Below are 19442 nucleotides of genomic sequence, written 5' to 3'. Positions count from 1 at the left end.
GTTTCTTTCAAACCGGTCATCTGCCACCCGCTGAAAGTCAGTACATAGTTTATTTTGGGACTCGCTTCTTGGTTTCTGGTATTGAAAAATGACAAACTACAACATCTTTATGACAAATGCACTTTTCTAACACGTCTGTTTTGGCCTACTGAAAAATTCTTTCAGCTATGTATCTTGAAACAGATGCCCGTGGTTAAAGAAATAACATTGCTCAATGTTAGACTGCGTTTTAATATAGGCTTACTCATCGAAATTATCATTGTGCTCATTTTGAACTTGTGTTTACAGATTGTGAATTTGTTTTAGCAGGGGATGATGTCTACCAGTAGTGTGTATATGAGAGTACCCAATGTTGCTGATGTGTTAGTACGAGAACGAGAGTACCCACCCAATACTGGTGTGCAAATTACAAGGCAATGGAAAGTATCTGTATTGTGCATATGAGAGGGGAAAGAGAGTACCTAATGTCACTCATGCGTTAACCGCTGATTCGTTAGTAGGGGAATGAGAGTACCCCATATTGTTTTGCATATGATAGGGGAATGGCAGTACTCATATTTTGCACATGAGAGGGGAGTCGGAGTACCTGGTATTTTTGTCCATTTGAGAGCAGAATGGGAGTAACCCATTTTGCTGATCTTAGTGCTGCAATGAGAGCGCCTGATATTGTGCATAAACCAGGGGAATGGGATTACACTTAATTATATTTATTGTGACCAGAATTAGAGTACCCTCCATGTTCTGCACATGTATGTATTGATTGTAATTGTACAGATTTGTGGTGGCTGCTCTTTAGCGCTAATGAGGGAATGTTGGTCGTAACATGGGTTGTGATTCGTGAGTGTGCTTAGCGAAGGTGGAAAGATAGTAGTGTGGTTATGAGTTGCACAATAGTAATATGGTTTAGTGGATGAGTATGCTGGTGTACAGACATGTAGTTTAGGTTTTCATGTGTAGTACAAGGGGTGGTTGTGCAATAATTATGTCCTTGTAAAGAATGGAATGTGTTGTGTCTGTCTCTGTTGTTATACTGAAAATGAATGTTTTGTATCTGTGTCCTATGTCTATATTACTTCTCGGCCTGCATGAGTGATGACGCAGGAATGGAATGTTAAGTGTGGAATGTTGGCTCTTTTCAGAGAGAGGCTGAGCAGAAAACTCTTTGCTTTGGTGGGGTGTCCTAGTCACCAACTAATATCATACATATTCTTTCCCCTTTGAGTCCACTTGGAACCACAAAATATAGAAGTATCCTTCATGATCGGGTGGGTTCTGCCTCTTGACTGAAAAGGTACTTGAATTCTAACAAAGCCAATACACAGTAAGCCATACCATTGCATGAATGCAATGCATTTGTGATAATCTACTAATATCTAGTTTACTTCTACTCAGTTTACCACTAATGGAAGAATGTGTGGGCTACAGATCACAGCTGAAGTTAGTGAAGAGCGTATAACTCACAGAACCATCTTTCTGGCACAAGTCTTTTTATTGTCATTCTTTGACTTGGTAGTGGTTCTGATGGGTGTTAATGCAAAAACGTTCCTGAGATAATAGTTCTCTTTCAAGAAGTTCATGTGACCGGAACCATGTTTTGAGGCTCTAGGCAAAATAGCATTTTACTTTTGTGAGCTTCCCTATTGCCTAATAAAAGCCGTTTGGGGCGTTTTCTTTATATTTTGGTGTCACCCATTACCGTTCAACTTCCCGAAGCACCTCCTGTGCCCAAGATTAATAGGAGGAGTCTTTATTATGTTGAATTAGTGAAGTACAGTACATAATTACGGCTATTCTTGGGAGTCAGAGTTGTCTGAGCTTTGTGGTGTTGCATGTTTTCCTCCCATTTACTGTAGCAAGTACAGCAATGCTGCGTTTTTAGTCTATTCATTTTTTTCGCAGACTTCGGAGTAGAATATTTAACTAGTCTGTATCTCCCAGACAGTTGCATAGCCTATATTGTCCAGTTAATTTCAGAAGGAAATAGCTGCCAGTGTCTTAGTAGTTCTGGTCAGATTGTATAATGTGATATCTATAGATGTCATCGTGTAGTGGGAGGTCTATACTAATAGTGCTTTAAAAAAAAAATGTAACTCATAAAAGCCCATGGAGTTAACGACCCTTGCTAGAAGAAGTTTCATCCTGGTGTCTTGATTTCCTCATCTACTTTTTACAGCGATATTACATCCTTTGTAGATACTATTAGCGTCAAAACCTGCACCTGGACTGGTATGCACAGATGTCACTCAAGTCTCACACAAAGTCTGGTTGGTTTTTGTCACAACAACCAAAGATGTCCAACTTTTAGTGTCTTGTGACGAACTTCTGGTGCCTTAACATTCTTGAAACCATCACATACAAGAACTCCTTCAAATGTGAGTTCGGCATGTCTTTTGTACAAAAAACTCTTTAGTTTGATGTAATAGACCAGGGATCTCCAACATTCTCTCTTTTTTATTTTAAAACTTTATTTGGATAAAGACACGTTACAGGTTATGTATTTAATTGCATGTCTTTTAGCCAAGGCACTTTCAAGAGGCATTCAAGTAATAACAGGAGATTAAATATGCCTAACGGTATAATTACAAACTGGACACAGAAACAACATTGTGATTAGCATACCCGATGTTCTCTACGTCTCATTATCGCTGGGGTTAAGTCTGCCACGCTCCATGTCAGCTTGCTCGTTTGTGGCTACAGTGTCTAAGAGGTGGTCGGGAGATTGGTCAGCCCCATCTGTCTGTTGGAGATAGGACACCAGGGGGGCCCAAATGTCATGTGGTCTGCTCGCTAGGGGCAGTAAATTCCAGTACTTACACAAGTGCGACTGACAGTGTGCCGCGTCTGCTAACCAGGTTTTTGAAGATGGTGTCGGCTTACGGCCCCAGTGAATCGTCACCCTGCGCCTAGCCAGTACCAGCAGCATCGTGACCAGTCTTCGGTTGGTATCCGAAATATCCTTAACATATCCCACGAGGCATATGAGGGGATCGGGTGCAAGGGTGTCAGAGGTGATGCTGCCTATAATGCAGCATAAATCTTGCCAAAAGGTCGCTATTCTCGGACATGCCCAGGCGAGGTGCACAAATGTTGCGTTGGGGCAGAGCATCTTGCGCACTTTGCGTCCTCTGCCAGGCCCATTCTGCAAAGTGCTGCAAGGGTGCGATACAGTCTGTGTAGAAATTTGAAATGTATCGGGCGTAGTTGATAGTTGGGAGAACGGTTTTTGGACGGATTGCAGCAATGCTGCCACTGTTCTGGCGTGGGCTTGTCAGCTAAGTACATTGTCCATGTGAGGCGTGCCCGTTCGGTGTCTACCGGGGAGGCTGCAAGAGTCGGCGCATATAACCTAGTTACAAGTTTGCGCGGGGAGGCCACTGTATGAATGTATTGGAGTGCAGTGTTTGGTTGTGGAGGGCTGGGGAATGTGTCATTCATGTTTTTGCAGGTTGCTCTTATCTGATAATATAATAGCTTATCTAATGAAGTCGCATTTTCGGGGAGAGAGAGAAATTAGCTGTTAGGATAGAGGTCGGCATTAGTGCAGATGCCTAACGCTGCGGCGAGCCATGCTACCAGTGGGGGGAGAGGGGGGGGGGGAGAGAGTGGTTATTAGCCAGCTGCAATGCCAGGGCGTTTCATGTGAGTGGGGGGAAGATGGTCATAGTCCCTTACTAATCATGTAATAAGCATAGATCTTTCTTGTACTGGTTCTGGCCCAGAAACAGGGGGAGGGGCCCCTATCCCCCTAATTTGACATAGAACTTTGAAGATGTATCTGGGCAAGAGTAAAGTCTTAGATTTCTATGGAAGAAATGTCCAAATCAATGCAGATAGATCCGATGTTTAGTCATATATTCGTACTTTATTCGCCAAGTATGAATAAAGAAAAGAGAAAGGCACAGCCAACACGTGTTTCGGTCCCTAACAGGCCATCAGGCCTGGGGCTTCCTCAGGGCGGGTAGTCTCGTAATGGGGTTTCAAATGAAGAGAAAAGGTCAATAAACCCGGGATTCTCAGGTCTCGGCTAATGCCAGAATCAGTGAGTTTCTTCGGCTTAATGTGATTAATTGAATTAATCACATTAAGCAATGCGCGGTTGGCGTCCTGCCCATAAAAGCGTAAACATATTGGAGCTCAGTGTCTTGAAGAAGTGAGAGGTGAGGGGCAGCGGTTAATTTGTATGACAGAGAACCCTCCAAACCACATGACCTCTCTGGTGAAGAGAAAAGGCCATTCTAGAGAGTCAAATGCCTATGTGGCGTCCAGCAGGGCCGCTACCGCCGGCAAGTCGAGATTGATCTGGTGCATAATCCGTTTACCGTGGCGGTAATTCTGCCGCGGTGTGGGGTATTTCATTGAGTGGGCGGGGCAGTATCGGCCAACGGACGTGCGCGGCACTACCGAGGTAGTGCTCGCGACAGCTGTTGGCCGACTGGCGCAACAAAGGAGTTATTGGAGAAAATGGTGCGCAAATTATGCTACGGATTGGTCCGGGCGATTAATAAGAGACATGAGGGGAAGAAGGCGGTTGGCTAATAGTTTTGCGTAGATCTTGTTGTGAGTGTTAATTAATGATAGAGGGCGATACGAGTCGCAGCACTCCGGCAGTTTATCAGGTCTGAGGAGAAGAATGATCACTGTCTCGCGAAGGGTGGTAGGGAATTGGCCGATCGTGACGGACTCATTGTGCATCTCAGCGAGATGAGGAATGAGGATAAGCACCTATTCCTCATAGAAGGCGGCCGTCAACCCGTCCGATCCGGGTGCCTTATCCCCCGGGAGGCCCGAGATCACTTGCGCATGCCTTATCCCCCGGGAGGCCCGAGATCACTTGCGCAATCTCCTCAGAGGTGAAGGGTTCATCTAAATATTCGCGATGAGCATTGATGAGCCATAGCAGCTCGATAGTGTACTGTTAGAAGACTTCCTTGTATTAAAAAAGAATATCTTTATTGGGCATTTTCAACAGTTTTTTACAGGAACCAAAAACCCAAACCACCCGCGGCCCCCGTCCGGCCCCCCATCCCCGGGTCAGGGAAAAAAATATCAAACCGTACATCATCATCTTCAATATATCAGTTGGAAAGAGACTGGGGTAAAACCTGCAGTAATAAAACACAGATGTAAACAACAGACCATTATTTAAAGTGCAACGTGCAGAATAAATATAATGACAGGGCTTACAGTAATAAATATTAACAAAGCTTCCAGCAGTTACACATACTATTTCCTTCAGCACAGTAATATAGTAAAAGACCTGGACTTCCATCACGGGAATACAGCTCATATACACTATATCACAACAGAATTCAAGAAGCCTGGGCAATCCCACCTGTATGTTCAAAAACCCCCTCAATTTTCTAATCTGGATAAGGGTGCCCATATTAACTGTCCTTTTTTCCTTGTTTTAACACCCTTCCTGGCATAAATTGCTTTCTCCAAACTGGAGATAACTAGTAAACCGGCAAGCCAGTGTTGAAATTGCATAGGTTGTGGATCTAGCCATGCTGTATCAATTATCAGTCTAAAAATCGTCATAGCAACAACCAGAAAATAATCTATCTCCGGAGTTTTTTTCTCGTCAATAACCCCTAGTAAGATTACCTTTGGGCTCAGTAAGACTTAAATATCTATTTTAGTAAGGAAAACGTTTTGTATTTCATTCTTAAGAAAATTCAAAGATGGCTATGTTGCGAACGTATGAACAATGTCGGCGCTAAACGTGGAGCAGCGCGGGCACTTAGTACCTTGCTCCAAGCTCCACTTTGCATTTCTTGCAGGTGTATAATAAAGCATAAAGCAAGTTTTAAAAAAACACTGTTCGAAGACTTCTGATGGTGTCTCAGCGCAGACGGTTTATGGGTGAGACTAGAATGTAGAGATTCTATCGATTATATCTCGGATGGCGGGGGGAGTGGTTCTGCCCGCAGTGTCAATATGTAGTTCCTTTATGTAGGAGGAGGCAGGTGGCTTTCTCAATAGGTTTGCCAAGTTGCCAGGCCGGTCTCCCTTGCCATAGCGGTGAGCCTGTGCTTCGCGACCGAGGTGTGTGACCTCGTGCTCCGCTTCGGCTTGGTATTCGGTCATCTTTAAGCATATGTCCGCTAGCGTAGCAGGGGAAGTATTGCTAATATAGCTGTGGTCAAGTTGCTTATGTTCTGTTTCCAGCTTCTCCAGGGTGCCCCTGATAGATCTGAGCACACCTAATTGTCTTGCAATACATTCTCCCCTGACCACCACTTTAAAGGTCTTCCAGAGGGTAGAGTGTGAGTCCACTGAGCCGGTGTTTAGTTCGAAGAATTCAACAATGGATGCATGAAGCTCTTCTCTGAAAAAGGCATACCGAAGTGGTGGGGGGAAGGCGCCATGCAAGAATACGGTGAGGGGTCTGCGGGAGTCGGATAGCCAGACTCACTTGTGAGTGGTCCGATAGGGTGCGTGCTAAGTGTGTAGTGGAGGTGGTCCAGCCCAGTACGTCCCGAATAACTATGCACAGATCAGTACGGGACCAAGAGCTGTGTGTATTGGAAATGCAGGTGCGCTCACGCTTGTCGGGGTGAAGGTGCCTCCGACTAAGCAATTGTCCTGCATAAGGATATGCAGTGTGGCAGTGACCTGTGGATGAAGCACGCACGAGCCCGAGCAGTCTAAGGTGTTCTGTGGGGCAATATTGAAGTCGCTGCCCCTTATCAATGGTAGTGGGTTGAAGGAGGAGGTGAGTTTCAAAATTTGAGTGTAAAAGTCTGGATTGTTCGTGTTCGGGCCGTAGAGAGCAGCCAGAATCACGAGATGGGCGTAAAGGGTGCCAGTGAGGATCAATATCTCCCCTCTGCGTCGATAAGGGTGTGTAGAATAGTGACACTCCTCCTTTTATTCAAATTATGCAAGGGGAAAGTGTCCCCCCAGTGTCTCGATCAGAGTCTGGCGGCGTTATGAGCCGTCAGATGAGTCTCTTGGAGAAAACGGACGTCGGTCTTGTGCCTAGCGAGGTATGTGTATGAGATGTGCTTTGCGGAAGTCGTTCATTCCTCTGATATTCCACGTTAGAAATGTTAGCTCAGTCATGGGGGTGTTTCTATTATGGGCATGAGTGCGTGTCTGTGATTATCTATCCTGATATCAAGAATTGGTGCAACATAAAATGCGGTGTCATTCTAATCGAATGCCATCACATTCAAGTTTAAATTGAAACATGTTCAACGATAAAACATGGCCCTGGTTGTGAATCTGCAGCATCACCCATTTCTGGGACATCCCCTCCTCCCATTCCAAACGCCCAACATGGTTGAGAATCAGCCCTCCCCTCCACACAGAAAACCCCAACGTGGCAGGTACCAACATGAAGCAGGACTTATTCCCGATGAGGTACGTGTGCTCAACCAGTCCTCCCCATGCCGTGAGGCAGGGTGGCCGAGCGTGGCAGGTCGCAACGAGGGGAAAAATAAGTATGGTTAAATCACAGCAGTTGGTATTAAGCAGGAATGCAGTGAAGGATTTTACTATTAAACTAGATTAGTTAAGGCCTATTGGCAGTAGGACCACATCAAAGTCACTATCAGTCATAGATAAATTCAGTCATTGTCACTTGCGTGGGTTTCTTCAGTATGCGTCTGACGGTCTTGGAGGAGTGATTTTTGCAGTTTAGCGAACACCAAGGCAGCCTTAGGGTCGGGGAAGTAACAAGGCTTGTTTCCAGAGTCTATGCGCAACTTGGCAGGATACATGAGCACATTTGTAATGTGAAGTTGTTGAAGTATGCGCTCAGTTGGGTGGAAGTCTCTAGGGGCAGCTTGCACAGTTAGTGTAAAGTCACGGTAGAAGGATAATGTGTTACCTTGATGCCTGCTCTCCCCCATTTCTCTTGCCTTCCGGAGTATTGAGTTGCGGTTGTTCAGCAGACAAGCTGCTATTGGACATGCGGGAGTTCCCTGTGAAGGCCGCGGGCCAAGTGATCTGTGCACCCCCTCAACTAGGACGAGCTCTCATAGGGCCGCGCCGAACAGATCACACAGCAAGGATTCCAGGTAAGTCTCCATTTTGTCAATGGCAGTGGATTCGGGGAGTCCCACGATGCGTATGTTCCTACGGGAGCGGGATTCAAGGTCTTCATTTTTTTGCGCGGCTAATGTCCAGCACTTTGTCCATTTTCAGGAGTTGCTGTCGGTTCTCCACCCCGGTATAATCTGTGTCAGAGAACCCCGCCTCCAGTTGCAAGATGCTGGGTATCATGAGTGTCTACCCGTTGTTTGGCCTGGTCAAGATGGGAGGTGCGATTGTTAAACTTGGAGTCTATGGTCTTTAAACTAGATTTAATTTCGAGGAGCAGGGAATATATAATGTCCTCTACTTGTGGAGCTTCCATCTGCGTAGCCCGCTCACCAGCCTCCTGGGGTGACTCCGCGGCCCTGCCAGTCATGCTGCCATCGAATGTAAACCTGGGGTTTACAGGGGGTCCAGGACCCGCACCAAGAGCGTCGATGGGGACAGAGCGTGTCAACGTCAGGCAGAGGTGGGAGCAGTATGTCTAGTTGGCCCGACCACCATCGCGACCAGCAACTCTCAAGCAAATGGTGCCGGTGGGCAGAGGTAGTGTACATTTGGTTCTGTGTGCTCAGGCGGGCAGGGGGTGCGTCCCGGTGTCCTTCGGAACTTCGACAAACAGCTCCCCACGAAAGCCACCTGGTTACTGCCCGACCTACGAGAATCCAGACGCACCTGCAGATGACTTGAGAAAATCTGGAGAACAGCAAAACCCCTTCAATAAGAACGTCATGACAGAATACCACCAACACATCAGATACACCAAAAGAAACTTCATCCAGGACAAGATCCTCACCAGCTCCGGCAACTCGAAGGAACTGTTCAGCATCATTCCGGAATTTACCAATCCCCCCAGCGAAGCCTCAGACGTCCTGCCCTTCCAGGACCTCTGCAACAAACTCTGCTCCTATTTCCATCTCAAGATCATGTCCCTCTATGACAACTTCAACAAACACACACTAGACACCTTAACCGTACTCACCTCCAGCTACACCAGCCAGCCTTCAACAGCTACATGACACCCCTCCCTGCCATTGTCAGACAGCATGGACTCAACATAGTATCCTACGCGGACGACACTCAGCTCGTCCTCTCCCTCACAAAGTAACGTGACACCACCAGACTCCCCATCGAGGAAGGAATGAAAGATGTCACTTCGTGGATGAGCAGCAGCTGCCTGAAGCTCAAGTAAGAGAAGACAGAAGTCCTCGTCCATGGACCCAGCCCCTCCGCATGGGACAACACCTGGTGGCCCTCCACCCTCGGCAACCCTCCCACCCCCACCACTCCAACGGACCACGCCGGAAACCTCAGCATCATACTCCACTCATCCCTCAGCATGACCCGACAGGTCAACAGTGTCTCCTCTGCATGCTTCAGCTCCCTCCGCAGTACCTTTAAATGGATTCCATCCCCCCCCCCGAATCCAGAAAGATCATCACCCACGCACTCATAGCAAGCAGACTGGACTACGGGAATGCCCTCTATGCCGGAATCATCAAATCCTTGCTCCGAAATCTCCAGACCATTCAGAACACTGCCACCAGACACGTCCTCGGCATCCCACGACAAGACCACATCACCTAGCACCTACGAGACCTCCACTGGCTCCCCGTCGAGAAGTATTGGAGGGGATGCCCTAGGTCACCTAGTGTGCTCCATAACTTCGAGAAGAGAGTGACCTTCAAGCTACTCACTGATGCCTACAAATCCTTCCACAACATCGGACCCCAGTACCCCAGCGAAAGAGTCCCCTTCTACGCACCCAAGAGAACCCAAGAAGAGTGGGCGAGTAGTTTTCTCAAGGTCTGCTTCTCCCTGAAACTCAAAATTTGAAGGATCTGCAGAAAATCTTGCAGTCCATTAAGTTTCTCTATGGGTGAAAAAAGTGCTTTACTGATACTGAGACCGATACTGACACCATGGACCAGCCGATCGGTGTTGTGGAAATAAAGTTGCAAAATTCTGTGATTGATTATGGGAGGCACAAACACTTTAAGGAATGACCTGTCACTTCTATTCAAAAATTAAAGTTGATGGTTTTTCACAAGGACACTATAGTGTACCGCCTGTGTTTAAATTCTTAGTGTACCTTCCTCCACCAGTGATGGAGACCAGAAACTCTGCTGACAGAGGTTTATAATGGTTGATTCAGAGATTAGAAGGACTGTTTTACATAGTCCAATGAGGGTAGCAAAACTCCTCTCTGTGATTTGTGATTTATTGAAACATCTCTTACGCTAACCCTATATATTGCCAACTCCGGCGTGGACCAAATTCGTAGCCAGTACAAGATGGGTTTCAGATCTGCTAGAGATGCAACTGACCAAAAGCCTAGATCATGTTTAATAATCAGTGGCGTACTTTGGGGCAATTAAAGGCTACTCTTATAAATGTATTCTCAGCCACCTCCAAAGCTTTTAGATTTACATATCCTAGAGTTCTGCTCCGTGTATTGCTGCAACTATAGCTTTGGCCCTTCACACCTCAAGAAAGGGGGAAATTGGGTGGAACAAGGACTTGTTTTAAATTTTAGGATGGCTTCTGCCCTGTGCCTTCATATAAGAGTACTTTTGGTAACCTGGGTACCCCAAGTATTAGCACTAGAGAGGTGAATACCAAGATGATCAAAATCTAGTACTTTCTTAAACTCCTCACCTTCCAATATCAAAGATCCTCTATGGGGATGGATGGCCATAAATATTGCCGTACTCGCGGTTATTGCCAATCTGTGATTTAGGCAAAATATGTAAAACTTACTCAAGCGGTTCTGTAGGCCCTTGGGGGTTTTTGATACTAATAAAGTATTGCACGCAAACGGTAGGGTGGGTATTTTGGTTCCCTCTTGAACCAGGGAGTCGTTATCAAAACCCAAAAGGTAATCGATGCATCCATTTATAATCAGCAGGAATAACATGCAGGCGAGGACACATCCTTCAGCAACCAGGAAGGGATCTGTATTTTCCCCATTTATACCCCATTTAACTTGTGTAAAACTATCATGGTGGAGCCTAGCAAGTAGTTCGAGGGGTAGGAGGGGATGCTCTAGGTCACCTAGTGTGTGCCATAACTTATCCTTAGGGACCAGATCGATTACGCCTTGAGGTCAACAAAAGCGACAGAGGCTATCCCTTTTTTTGTCTACTTATTTCCACCTTTTTTAATGGGAACCTAAAAACTTTGTCGACTGTCCTAATTTTGGGACAAAATCCAGCCTGAAACTGTGTTAAAATGTTATTTTCATCAACCCAGGCCTTACCTAGGCTAAGAAAAGCTTGCTAAGGATTTTTTGCCTTGAATCAATAAGACTAATTTAGCGTAGTTGGCTGGGTCAGACTTTGGTCCTTACTTATGTATAGGAATGAGCTCCACCCCTTTCCATGAGGTTGGAATCTCACCTCCTGCTAAGAATGCATTGAAAACGCCTGTAAGGTAGGGTGCCCAAACTACTGTTTTGGACTTAGAGGTCCACCCGTATTCCATCTAACCTGAGCGCCTTGCCTGCTTTCTGATACCTAATTTCCACAGTCACTTCTGCCACCATGAATGTCCATCCATCTTTAAGTGTATCTGGTTTAAAAGAAGACTTGCAGGAAATGAGGATGTGCATGGCACCAGAGAAATCTGGGTTTGCAATGGTCAGAGGAAAGTTTCTATATAAAGATTTAAAATGATTTACCCAGTCGTGTGGAAGAATGTGTGATTTTGACTTCAACCTTTTTGTCTTGGTGCCAGGTGCTATTATATGCGAGAAAGCTAACTGGTCCCCTCAGCGCATTGTAGACAAAATGTCACTCCAAATTGCTCTAGCCCATGTGGATTTTGCTCGCTTTAAGGCTAGTTTGTAGTCCGCTCTAGCTGACTTTGCAGATGACTTAGTAGCCTGTGATAGCCCTTTTAAGAGCACTAAGGCGATTGCTCTTGGCTGCCCTACAAGCCATATCGTACCATGTAGGGTCTGCCTTCTTGGGGAGGTTAGGAAATGAAACTCCTTCTCAATTTCCCAAAACACTTGAAGTGGACATCCATAATCCAGTCTGGTGCTACCTCTGAGTTAGCCATGTAGGAAAAAAGGGGAACTAGATCTTGATATAGTGAGGCATACTTGGACTCATTGTCCTTAATGCTCCTTAATGCTCTCCCACTTAATTCTCCTCAGATTGTTACTGCCTGAAAGGACACCCTGAGACAGTTGAGGAGTCCTACTCCCCCCTTTGCCACGTTCACAAAGGGAGAGGTGAAGAGGGAAGTGGCCACTCTCATATCTTCCATATCAATGAGATTGCCCCAGAGTTGGACATCTAGCAAAATGTAATCAGTACAGCTGGTGGATATTCCTTTTAAAGATGGGATGCAATAAGATTTAGTTATACTGTTACAAGCCATCAGATGGCAACTCATAAAAAGATCCAGCATTTGCAAGGCAACCCATGGGAGCGAGGTTAACAATGCACGTGAAATTTGGGCGATACCCCAGTATTGATCTTCCTCTCCTGCTACTTCATTGTAGAGTGCCAATGGGTCAAAGCCTACGTTGAAATACCTAGCCACAATCTCAGCTGCTTTTTTCCGTGATAAAGTGGAAATGTACTCAATCAAAAGATGGAGGACATGGGAATTGGCTGATTTGGGAACACTCCTGCTGTATACATTAAAAAGAAGAATTTCCGTTTTATCAGAGGTGGAGATCTCCATGCCAAATGCGGACAATTGATAGTTAATTGGCTAGCATGGTACTCCAATGAAATCTTAACCCAAATTATCAGCCGACCAGACTGTCTACCTGATTTAGACATACGTGCTGTGACATGAAAGGATTTGTAGCCCTGCCTATATGAAGGGGAGATTCCCAAGTTTCTTGAAACATGATAAAGCCAGCAGTTTTTATGATTTTCCCCCAGTCCTCTTGAAAAAGCTTGCTGCCACGCCCACAATGTTCCAAGAAATCATTGTCAGGTTATTCGTATGTGTAGGAAGCGTTTCTGTGAGGAGCCTGTGTGTTGGACTCAACCAGCAGCTACCTCCCCTGCACGCTATAATCGTTCCTTAGAGTTTTGATGAGAACCTCCCTCTGGTTGAGCCTTCAGTGTACAGTAATCGGCCTTGGGCCCTCTGAAGTTGGGGCCCACTATGATTTCCCCCGATTGCCCCCTTCAACATACAATACAAGCTGGTATTGAGCCGGGTGTGGTTTTAAGAGAAAATACGGGTATTTCACTGGGGCAGGAATATGAAGGTCAATGCCCCATTCTTAAAAAGCAGCCCTTTCGGTCCATATGGCCTTCCGCTAGGACATTCTTTTCCAAATTGTCTTGGTCACATCCCCAGTTGAGTTTAACAGAGACGGTTCAAATTTGACCCAATCCAGGTCTTCTGTAGTTATGTTCTTAAGTGCAGGGATATAAACAAACAACCGCAACAAATTCCCTTTGTTTAGGGTATCCATAGAAGCCTTTGGAATGTATCTAGGAATAAAGAGCAGAACTAGATGAGAACTGTCCTCCTGGTTGCACTTATGGTGGTTAAGATCATGGTGCTCATTCGACTGAGCTATGGTGGGGGGCCCATGCTGATAGCCGTAAGCTGTAAGCCGGGGAGCTATTACCTGCGGAACTATTGGGCTCGCCTCTCGGATGCTGACTAAATAAAGGTTCCCGGCAGGTTGGGACCAATTGGGGCCCAGTATTTTCTGTCTACCGTGAAGGCCTCTCTCTTCCATGCACTGAGGGTGTGACCCCGGCCAATCATTTGTGATGCTCCCACAAAATGGTTCAGCCATCTTCTTTCTTTCATTTTTGCTTCCGTCTCCAATAGATGAATGACAAATCACAGTGGCATGTCTGACAAAGACCATAATAAATAGTGACCTATTTGTGAGGATTATCATCTGGTGTGACTTTGCTCTGGCATCTTAGCAGCTAGATTTTGATGGTGCAAATACAGCACTGTTCTGCACCATTGATGGATCTTAAGCTGTGTTAATCTGGCACCGTATTGAATCATCATGTAGTACTTGTGTGAAGCACTAGCTGGAGAGAAGAAAACCCTGTGTTATTTGAACACATTCTATTCCAAGGCATGATTAACTATGTTCATTAATGACTCTAGAATTAATGTTTATGATTAATCTTTCTTCCAGGCACTGCTCACATTCCAAGATGTTGTTGCTGGTTTCTCACAAGCGGAGTTTGAGCTTTTACAGAACTGGCAGTCAGATCTTTATGCAAACCTGATGAATGAAATTCACCAAGTCTTCCTGTCACTCGGTAAATTCACCTTTGTAATTTATAACATTTGAGTAGTATGAATTGCCAGACAATTTGCTGGTTTATATTGTCACTGTGTACGTATTGCTAATGGTTTTTCTATAATTGAGTTAATTATTTAGACCTTTACAAGCTGTCAAGTGGACTGGCTACCTCCAGGTTTGCAGGGTAGAGCATGCATACTTGTCCTACTCTAATCATATAGTTAGTTGGCTGTGACACCAGACTTTATTCTGTGCAGTGACCTCTGGATTCCTTTAATAGTCCATGCTTCAAGGGTTGCACAGCTGGGGCGAAGAATATAATAAATGTGTGGTGGAACCGTAACAGTGGGTTAAGTTAAACACGGGTTATCTGAGAGGGTGCAGTCAAACTGCAGTGGATACATCCTTTAATCTGTCACAGAAGATTTTTAAAAGCCAAGTGGCGGGGGGCGTGGCCAACCAAGATGGCTGAGCGGACCTAATCCCCCAAGGCTCCGTGACGAGCAAAGAGATAAAGTCACCCAACTACCTGCAGGGGTGGTTCTCCTCGCTGCCAGAGGAATGCGGGGAGGCCAGAAGTACCGAGGCACTGAGAGGAGACAAGGGAACTGCTAAAAGGCATTGTGCGCCAGCAGAGTAACAGAACTACATGGCAGCTGGGTGGTGGTGGGAGGCCCCCGTCGAGAGTAACAGTAGACGGTGAGACGCTGGGAGGAACTGAGACCCGACCCAGGCTGTGGGAAGGGAGCAATCGACGGAAAAACTGAGGTAGCAGAAGATGCGGGAGCAGTGATGAAAGCTCTGTGAAGCTAATAGGGGATGACCAGACAGGTGAGCCTCGGCTGCAGCAAGCGTTCTCAGGCGAGGACTCCCTAACGACAGGGGAGCGAAGCAGTAAAGTGAGGGGGTTGTTGTTCTTCCCCCACCACTCCCTGCGCCCCCCTCTGGTACCGGGGCGGCCACCGGGAAAACATGTGGAGACGGCAGGCTGATGCCTGACTCTAAAATGGCGGCTCGGTGAGCTGAGGCGTGCCCAGAGACACGAGGGGCACAGTGAGAGCACAATGAAGCGACAAATCTGCCAGCAGCAAGACGGGGAAGGCAGGTATAAGCAGGCACTGAGTGATGGCAGCGCCAAGGCACACTATAGCATAGGTCGATTATCATGGTGCCTGACCTCAACATGGCGGCACCCCAGGGGTCTTAGAGCTGCACTAGCCATAATAAGCACCACCACTGGACCACAGTGATTGGGCAGGGATGGCCTTTACCTACTGCGGCACTGCTCCACAGCATGGATGTACAGGCTGAGGGGGCGATAGCGCAGCCAGGGAGCTTCAGACTACAGGGGCGCACCAGGCCTCTCGATTGGCAAATGGTGGACGGGCCTCAACAAAGAACAAGTGGATGTGAGGATGGAGGGGTCCTCGCTGGAGCACCTTAGTAGTTGGAGATGGACACTGGGACCACAGCCACGCGTGTGGGCCCAAGACTGCAGAGAACCTCGTGAGACGACTGAGAGATCCAGGCGCTGGCCGTCTTGTTCAAGCGAAGGGAGAACAGCACGACAAGAAGCACCACTCTGGCTTGAGGGGGACTCTCATGCCACCTGCGGACCCGCGGACCTTATGCCACCCAAAAGTACGCAGACAAATGGAGTCTCCAGCTACTTTACCCCTACGAAAGCGATAGGGAATCCGCCTGAGGGCGGATAAGCTCTAGGACACCCCCGCGCCGCACGGCCACCAGCTGCTGCGTGCGTCTTCCCCGCCTTCTGCCTCGCTGGCCGAGCCTCCGCCGCGTGACCACGCCCCCTGCCTTCCAGCGGCGTGGTCCGTGACCGCCTGACCTGCCCCCTTCGTATTTGCTGTTCTTTATTGTGTTTTGTTGCCTGTCTCCCTGTAACTTGTTTTTTGCCTTCTGTATTGCTTGCTTCGTTTGGCCCCTTCGTCCTCCCTCCCCGCTCCCCGCTTCCCGCCACAGCCGCTAACCCCGCCCCTTTTGCCTTCTGTACCCTCCCCGCTCCCGCCTCCCAGCTGCTCCGCCCCCCGCGCACTTCGTCATATATGGCGACCGTGCGAACGCGCAGCCGTCACGCGCAGCGGGCGCACCGAAGGCACGCCGAAGGTAAGCCCGTCTGCGCCCGTCCGCGACTGGACCGCGCCCAGTGCCAGGACCCCTGGCCCACGAGGACCCCGGCCAACCCGCCTGACATACACCGCCGCCACCCTCATCGCACTCAACACCGGCCGAAACCCGGGATGCCACCAAGCCACCCCGAGACGCACCCACGGACCCTTCAGCTACCACGCCTGCAAGTTCACCTGCATCCGGACCTGCCCGGCACCAGCACCTGCCAAGCCGAACACCAGCAGCAAACACCTCAAGTGCATCCTGCTCAACACCCGCTCCGTCCACAGACACGCCACCGAACTCTGGAACCTCCTAGACGCCACAGCCCCTGACGTTGCCTTCATCACGGAGACCTGGATGAACGCCTCTTCAGCGCCCGACATCGCCATCGCCATCCCAGAGGGCTACAAGATCACCCGGAGGGACCGCACCGCCAACCAGATGGCAGGAGGCATCGCCATCATCCACAGGAACACCATCCGAATCACGACTAGCACCGACAACACCCTAACCACCGCCGAACACCTGCACTTCCAGATCCACACCGACCCGAAGACCACCCTCAGAGGCACCCTGATCTACCGACCCCCGGGACCACGCACTCAATTCAGCGAGGACATCGCCGACTTCGTCAGCCCGCATGCCCTCCCCTCCGCCGACTACATCCTCCTGGGGGACCTCAACTTCCACCTGGAGAACAACAACGACCGCAACACCAGCACCCTGCTCGACAACCTCGCCAACCTTGGACTGAAGCAACTGGTGAGCACCCCCACCCACCTCGCCGGACACACACTCGACGCCGTCTTCTCATCCAGCAAAGACATCGCCTTCAGCCACGCCACAGAACTCCACTGGACGGACCACAGCTGCGTACACTTCACCTTCAAAAGAACGACGATCCACCACCACCAGCAACAGGTTGCCCGTAGAAGCTGGAACAAGATCACAGCCGACCAGCTCGCCGCTTCCCTGAGCCAGCACCCTCCTGCCAGCTCAGCGAACCCCAGCCAGGCCGCCGACAACCTCACGAAGTGGATCAGCAACTGCGCGGACGAACTCGCCCCGCTGAGGACCCCGCCCGGCAGCAAGAAAGCCCCATGGTTCACCGACTAACTCAAGAGCTCCAAGAAGAACTGCCGAGCCCTCGAGAGTCTGGAGAAAGGAACCTACACCGGACAACAAGACCACCCTCAAACTCGCCACCCGGAAGCACCACCAACTGATCCGCGCCGCCAAGAAAACTGCATTCAAGGACCGGCTGGACAACAACGCACACAACTGCAAGGAACTCTTCAACATCGTGAAAGAGCTCTCCAACCCCAACGCCGGAAACAACGACATCACCCCTTCGCAAGACCTCTGCAACTCCCTCGCCTCCTACTTCCACAACAAGATCGCGGACATACACAACAGCTTCAGCACCCAACCGACGCACGCCACGACCACAGCCAAGCCGCCCACCGCCGCCCTCCGAGCCTGGACTCCGATCAGCACCGAAGACACCGTCCGCATGATGAACTCCGTCCACTCCGGATCTCCGACCGACCCCTGCCCTCACCACGTCTTCAACAAGGCCGACGCTGTCATCGCACCCCACCTGCGGGACATCATCAACACCTCCTTCGACACCGCCACCTTCCCCGAGAGCTGGAAGCACGCCGAACTCAGCGCTCTTCTCAAGAAACCTACAGCAGACCCCACCGAACTCAAGAATTACCGCCCAATCTCGCTCCTCCCGTTTCCTGCCAAAATCATCGAGAAGACCGTCAACAAACAGCTGGCCGCCTTCCTCGAGACGAACGGATCCCTCGACCCCTCGCAGTCCGGCTTCCGAGCCAACCACAGCACCGAGACCGCCCTCATCGCCGCCACCGACGACATCCGAGCCCTGATGGACAACGGAGAAACAGCGGCCCTCATCCTCCTAGACCTCTCCGCGGCCTTCGACACTGTCTGCCACCGCACCCTAGTGCAATGCCTCAGCAACGTCGGAATCCAGGAGAAGGCACTGGAATGGATCGTCTCCTTCCTCGACGGAAGAACACAGAGAGTCCGCCTACCACCGTACAAGTCAGAAGCCACCGAAGTCATCTGCGGCGTCCCTCAAGGATCCTCGCTGAGCCCTACCCTCTTCAACGTCTACATGAGCCCCCTCGCGGCCATCGCACGCCAACACAACCTCAACATAATCTCCTACGCCGACGACACCCAGCTGATCCTCTCCCTGACCAACGACCCCACCGCCGCCAGAGCCAACCTGCACGAAGGGATGAAGGAGGTAGCCGAGTGGATGACGACCAGCCGCCTGAAACTGAACTCAGACAAGACGGAGGTCCTCATCCTGGGCTCCACGCCCACCGCCTGGGACGACTCCTGGTGGCCCCCCGCCCTGGGCACCGCACCCAAACCGACTAACCACGCACGCAACCTGGGCTTCATCCTGGACTCCTCCCTCTCCATGACCAAGCAAGTCAACGCCGTCTCCTCGGCGTGCTTCAACATCCTGCGCATGCTACGGAAGATCTTCTGGTGGATCCCCACGGAGACCAGGAAGACCGTCACCCAGGCCCTCGTCACCAGCCGACTGGACTACGGCAACGCCCTCTACGCCGGAACCACCGCCAAGCTCCAGAAGAGACTTCAGCGGATCCAGAACGCCTCCGCCAGACTCATCCTCGACATCCCACGTAACTGCCACATCTCCGGACACCTGAGAGACCTGCATTGGCTCCCCGTCAACAAAAGAATCACCTTCCGTCTCCTCACCCACGCACACAAAGCCCTACACGATCAAGGCCCGAGCTACCTCAACAACCGAATCAACTTCTACGCTCCCAAACGCCACCTCCGATCAAACGGCCACGCCCTCGCCGCCGTCCCACGCATCCGTAGAGCGACAACAGGAGGAAGGTCCTTCTCCTACCTGGCCGCCAAGACCTGGAACTCCCTCCCGACCGACCTGCGCCTGACCCAAGACCACCTCTCCTTCAGGAAGAAGCTCAAGACCTGGCAGTAC

General features: G+C 49.3%; 1 protein-coding gene across 2 annotated transcripts in view; it reads left to right on the top strand.

The window, feature by feature from the left end:
- The window catches only part of LOC146800040 (uncharacterized), a 171235-nt gene that overhangs the window by 10830 nt on the left and 140963 nt on the right, over positions 1–19442 (top strand). For both annotated transcript variants that reach the window (XM_085620943.1, XM_085620944.1), the window contains exon 2: positions 14180–14306. In XM_085620943.1, the coding sequence (XP_085477069.1) occupies positions 14180–14306 (127 nt within the window). The remainder of the gene's footprint in view (positions 1–14179; positions 14307–19442) is intronic.

The sequence above is a fragment of the Triturus cristatus genome, chromosome 8 (genome assembly GCF_964204655.1).
Source record: "Triturus cristatus chromosome 8, aTriCri1.1, whole genome shotgun sequence".
Lineage (NCBI taxonomy): Eukaryota > Metazoa > Chordata > Amphibia > Caudata > Salamandridae > Triturus > Triturus cristatus.
This window is presented reverse-complemented; position numbering and strand designations above follow the sequence as displayed.